This window comes from Etheostoma cragini, chromosome 15 (assembly GCF_013103735.1).
Source record: "Etheostoma cragini isolate CJK2018 chromosome 15, CSU_Ecrag_1.0, whole genome shotgun sequence".
In the NCBI taxonomy this organism is placed as follows: domain Eukaryota; kingdom Metazoa; phylum Chordata; class Actinopteri; order Perciformes; family Percidae; genus Etheostoma; species Etheostoma cragini.
Genome location: NC_048421.1, coordinates 638,793 through 644,669, shown reverse-complemented (window position 1 = coordinate 644,669; position 5,877 = coordinate 638,793). Strand labels below are relative to the sequence as shown.

The 5,877-nt window shown below is 39.2% G+C and overlaps 1 protein-coding gene and 1 long non-coding RNA gene across 2 annotated transcripts in view; one reads left to right on the top strand and one right to left on the bottom strand.

Annotated features, from left to right (window-relative positions):
- The window catches only part of LOC117958304, an 8,409-nt gene extending 3,251 nt beyond the window's left edge, over window positions 1-5,158 (bottom strand). The window contains exon 1 of the long non-coding RNA XR_004659677.1: window positions 5,147-5,158. This is a non-coding gene — a long non-coding RNA (uncharacterized LOC117958304). The remainder of the gene's footprint in view (window positions 1-5,146) is intronic.
- The window catches only part of LOC117958237, an 859,617-nt gene that overhangs the window by 286,670 nt on the left and 567,070 nt on the right, over window positions 1-5,877 (top strand). The window contains exons 9-12 of the mRNA XM_034894525.1: window positions 3,027-3,149; window positions 3,241-3,381; window positions 3,534-3,650; window positions 4,776-4,880. Coding sequence (XP_034750416.1) covers window positions 3,027-3,149; window positions 3,241-3,381; window positions 3,534-3,650; window positions 4,776-4,880 — 486 coding nt within the window. The remainder of the gene's footprint in view (window positions 1-3,026; window positions 3,150-3,240; window positions 3,382-3,533; window positions 3,651-4,775; window positions 4,881-5,877) is intronic.

Here is a 5,877-nt window from a genome sequence, read left to right as displayed (position 1 = left end):
TATCTAAATATGTTGGACTCTTTTTTAAACTAAGACATTTACTTCCACACCCTATACTGCTCACCTTATATAAAACTTAGTTTGAACCGCATTTAAATTACTGTAATATTATATGGTGTAACACCTTTCCTAGCCATTTGGGAAAACTACAGAGTTTACAGAAAAAAGTTATACGGGCGTTGACTTGGTCTGATCTTAACACCCCTACTCGTCCTCTATTTCATCGTCTTGGATTATTGAGGCTCACTGAACATAACATATGTCAAAATGCCTGTATGATGTTCCAGGTTGTTCACAGGTTAAACGGCCGGTTATGTGAGCTTGTCCCAATCAGTCGTCCCCTATATACTTATGATACAAGGGGAAAGTACCGAATTACTGGTAAAAAACGTCGGTTAAAATGTACGAGCCTGAGTATAGTTTGTAGGGGACCGCAGATTTGGAACGAGCTTGAGGAAAACTTAAAATTGTTGCATTCTGTCTCCATCTTCAAGAAACGTTTTAAGGAAAAATTGCTTTCCTCATATTGTTGATAAATTTGTAAATGTTACAATTTGTGCTGGGATTGTTTGTCTGTTTATTTGTTTTTGGGTTTTGTTTGTTTTGTTTGTCCATGGTAATTGAGTTTTGGAGGTGTGTTGGTTGTTGTGTGTTTGTTATCGGGCCCCCTCTGAAAAGCTTTTAGTAGCTTATTTGGGGTTCCCATTTCATGCGTCCTGTATATGATTGTTGTGCATCATGGAATTGTGATTGAATGTACAGTGATGACGTGTGAAATAAACAAAACGAAACGAAACGAAATGACCGAATGTATGACTATAATGGTTATGGATTTCACACCCGTTCGGTAATTTAACACCTAAAGCTAAAATCCTCTCAGTCAGAGTCTGACTGATGTTAGTTTAAGGGTCCTTAAGGGTCCTTCATGTGAAAAGGTTTGGGAACCACAGCATGAGTCAAGTGTCTGCGGTTAGTTCCCGTGTCAACAGATTCCAGAAGTGAAAGTCCCATTAATACCCCTCTATTGCATGAATTATTTTTTAATCAAGGTAAAAATGTCTTGATGTGTTTTTATTACTCCAGGATGCTTAAATAATGCAATTGCAACAAAAAAAAATTGAAGAGGGGTAGTTGGTAATTTGTTGCCATATGGCACACGCATTTGTGGAAAGTGCCAAAAAATCCATTAGTTCTTTAAAAACATGCTTTTATTGAAATAATTACCAAACAAATTCAACTTATATGTGTCAACATGTATAGACCAATGTGTTTACAGTCAAATTAGTTTAGTTTTCATTGTAGTTTTTGATAATTATTAATAATAACTCTGTAATAAATCTGTCCTGATATACACCTGAAAGAAGACACACGGATACAATGTACTTGTTTAGGGGCGAAATAAGCACAACACATTGACTAAACTCACAATTACTGAACTATATGGCCACTGAAAACATATTTCTGCTACATAATCTTCCTTTAGGAACTCCTTATTTAAACCAGAAGGGTATATTGACTATAAATGTCAGTGGACCAACAGATAATTTGAGTGCGCCAACATAATTTCCTTTGGAATAACTCATTTTTATTGGTGAGTAATTCATTTACATTAGTGTGTAATTAATAATTTAGAAAATATATTAATTACAAAATGGCTGGAACAACATAATATAAATACATTTGATGTTTTTCTTTTAAAATACTATAAATAATTGCAAACACAGTGTTAGAGTAGCCTAAACTTATAGTAATTCAATTGAGCCCATTAGGCAAAATGTACACATTTCACATCAATATTTGCATAATGTTGCCATATGGCAACAAATTAATTTGAGCCTTTTACAGAAAAAACACAACATTTTAACTGGTTTAAATAATGAAAAATTAAAGTTGACTTATTCCAGAAAACAGTTGAATTTTTTTTTTTTTCAAAGAAATGCTTCTTAAATTGAGAAAAACAACTAAATTTTGGCTGATCCTGGAGTGTGATCTTTGGTGTGGCACATGTCCGGAAAAGGGGGGGGGGAGGACAGGACTCTGTGGGTATGTGAAGTCATCAAATGAGAGCAATTGTAAAAAAAAGACCTATTTACACAATTTAATGTTCTCTGTAAGGATTTAGATTAGCAGCCATGATATCTCAACCATCAGAGGAACTCTACCAACAAAGCTAACCCGACCACCTCCTGCTGATTTCTGAGGCCCCCTTTTTCATTTGATTCTTTTAATTGCTCCACGTTAAGATAAACGATGGCCACCATACAAAGTAACCTCCATAGACAGTGAAAGAAATGGACACAGACACAGAGACCAGTGAAGTCAATTAGAAGCTTTTCATGTGATAGCTGCCCAGCCTCCAACTGAGCTGGAAGACGTAGATGTGACGTGAGCAACCTGTCTGAAAGCTGTAAGTCTTCTGGTAGCTGTGCAAGAGAAATCTCAATCATTCCCAATCAGCAGAGACGGAGAGCGTGAGTAGGAGCTGTCCATGAGCGTAGGAGCAGGAGGAAAACATTGCTCTTAACTAATAGGAGATACGCTTTCTGGATGCTTGCTTACCTCCTTGGTGACATCCAGCTCTGATTCCCCTGAAGCAGTAAAATCCTCCAAACAGCTCCATGAGGCCATCTAGTGGAATGATAGAAGTAGAGCAGCTGGTGGCAGCTTCTTCTGCTCTGATTCGTCCTCACCACTGACCAATGAGAACCAGCAGCATCTTCTCTGTCCAATAACAAACCACTATTGGTTATCCATGTGTTGATCAGGTCTCTGTGTTGAGTGAATGAAATGGGATCATGTGATGAGATAAGGCCTCAGTAGTTCCCAGAGTTCATCATGTTTTCTAACTGCTTCTTTAGTCTGAGCAACAGTCCAATGAGCCAAAAGGATTCAACTGACACTGATATGACTCAGAGAGAAGCAGCCAATCAGAGGACAGCTGCTGATATTTGGCTTTTTCAGGAGAAATGATGTGAGGGATGAATGAGTGATGATGTGCTGATGAATGATTGGACTGCTGCTCTCAGTGTTTCCTCTCCAGATGAAGGTGTGGACTCTGCTATGAGTCAGTGTGAGGACAGAGAGGAGGGGGTCCCTCCCCCTAAACCCCCTCTGTGGTGGGACCATGACAGCCAGACCAAAGCTCAGAGGTGAGAGGACCATCTCTAACTGTCCACCACTCAGATCACTCCACCGTCATCATCATCATTCACACTCACAGCTCTGTGTGTTGTGTTTCAGTCCAGAGAAGCAGCACGGACCTGGATCTGGACCCAGAACCAGACTCAGACCTGGATCTGTACCTGCACCCGAACCCAGCTGCTTGTCCTTCAAGAGTGACCATTCAAAGGAATTTTATCTTACTTTTAAACAGGATAAAAAGTAATTAGTTGTAAAATTTTCTTTAGTAACAAGTCTGTAAACAGATATTTTTCATTTTGTATACAAACATTTTAAATTAGATATTATTTAAGTCTTTCATCCAGAAATAATTTCCCTAAATATGTGAGCTTTAATGAATATCTTTCTATCAGGATCCATCAGGGACCAGACTGTCCTGGACCTGGACCCAGCTGTGTGTCCATGAAGAGTGACCAGTCTATGGGTTGTCCTGTAGTCTTCAAAGATGGACGCCAGTCTGCTGATGAAAGGTGAGCAAAAGTTAGATTTTAAAGCACAGTACCATCAAGTTATTCATTTTGCAGTAAATGTACACCTGTCTACAAACATAATACATATTTAACAACTGGAATATCTACTGCTTCACTGTAATCGTGCATTTGACAATACATAACTTTAAAGGTTAAAAATAGAAAAGACTCTCAGCTGAAACTCACTGCTCTGACACAACATCTCTTCCTCTTTTTATTAGATTTGATTCAACTTTATTGTCCTAACACAGAGGACAGGTACTGAGACTGAGAAACATTTTTGGTGGCCCTAATTGCAAACTTATGTAAAAACAATGGAGACAATCCAATTCTCTGGCTTTCTGATCCATGTGGTACATCATGATAACAGTCTGCATTTCTACATTGGGGGGGGGAAGGGGGGGGAACCACAGGATACCTTACATCACGATGCAGTACACAGCTCACCATACTGATAATATCACGATACAGCAATTCTGCAATAATCAATATATTGCTGAGAATTCTTTCATTACACATCAAGATATTTGTCTTGCCATGAGCTACAAAGGTAGTAGTAGTTAGGAATGGAAGATATTTGTGGAAATGTGTAGTGTGTAGTGTTGAAGCTGCTGTGTTACTGTAATTCCTGTAAACGATTAATAAAAGATCTATCTATTTATCTATCTATCTATCTATCTATCTATCTATCTATCTATCTATCTATCTACATATCTATCTATCTATCTATCTATCTATCTATCTATCTATCTATCTATCTATCTATCTATCTATCTATCTATCTATCTATCTATCTATTAAAAAAGGTTGAGCACAGATTTTCTTTTATTTACTGCAAGTTCAAACTGTTAGAAAGCAGATGACCACTGTTACATAGACATTAGCAATACTATTCCCCAAATATGGCCACCCCACAACAAGCCTGTGGTGCACACTGCACTAAATACGAATTTAACATATACATTAAAAAATGTCTAAATTAAATATTGATCATGGATCATACACAATGTTAACAAGAACTTCCTGGATACAACTATACTGTCCAGTAGGTGTATTACACCACTGACAGGTTTGGTCTCAGTGTGTTGGGGGTGCAGTGCAGAATTTATCTTGTGTTTCTATCAGGAGGGATCTGGAAGAACCTGGACCCAGCTTTGTGTCCAGGAAGAGTGACGGGTCTATAGATATACCTGTAGACTTCAAAGATGGATGCCACTCTGTTGATCAAAGGTGAGGATTTTAAACTGATACCCAGCAGGACTAGTAAAGGTGGACCACTACAGGGAGTCCTCTGATTCACTGTTAACATCCAAACATCTCTTCATGGACCTTTACCTTGTGTGTGTCTCTGTGGGGACAGACATGATGTGAGCTAATTCTTCCTGATTCCTCCACAGAGGGGACCAGGAGAGCTCAGAGGGTCCCAGTGGTCAGTCTGCCCAGCAGCATCAAACCCACCTGGACTCCATCTTTATGGTCTGTACATGTACAACAACTACTTTTACTTCTATTACATCTATTCTTCAACATGGATCTGATGTTTGCTTCCGTGGTTTCAGTTTGATTTGGTCATTCATATAATCTTCTGTTCCAGCTGCTGGAGGACGACATCGTCACTTTTGTGAAGTACGAGCTAAAGAAGATCCAGAAGGTTCTGAGTCCAGATTACCCAGAATGCTTAGAGAGTCAGAGGGAGGATGAGGAGGGGTTGGACGGTGAGGATGAAGAGCAGAGGAGGAGCAGCAGAGAGGCATTTCTAAAGATCACACAGCACTTCCTGAGGAGGATGAAGCAGGAGGAGCTGGCTCACCGTCTGCAGAGCAGTAAGAGGATTTCTCTAAAGAGTTAACATGCTGGAGAAATGGGACGATTACTAATGTCTCCAGAGATGGACCAAATATATTCATTTAATTGTTGTGTGAGGAAATGTTCTTGATGATCTTATTTATTGTGTGTTCATTCAGGAAGTTATTATGGAGTTTGTAAGCGTAAACTCAAATCTAACCAGCAGAAGAAGTTCAAGTTTGTGTTTGAGGGGATTGCTAAAGCAGGAAACCCAACCCTTCTGAATCAGATGTTCTCAGAGATCTACCTCCTGGAGGGAGGGGCTGCAGGGGTCAATGATGAACTCAAGGTCAGACAGATTGAAACAGCATCCAGGAAACCAGACAGACCAGAAACAATAATAAGACGAGAAGACATCTTTAAAACCCCACCTGGAAGAGAT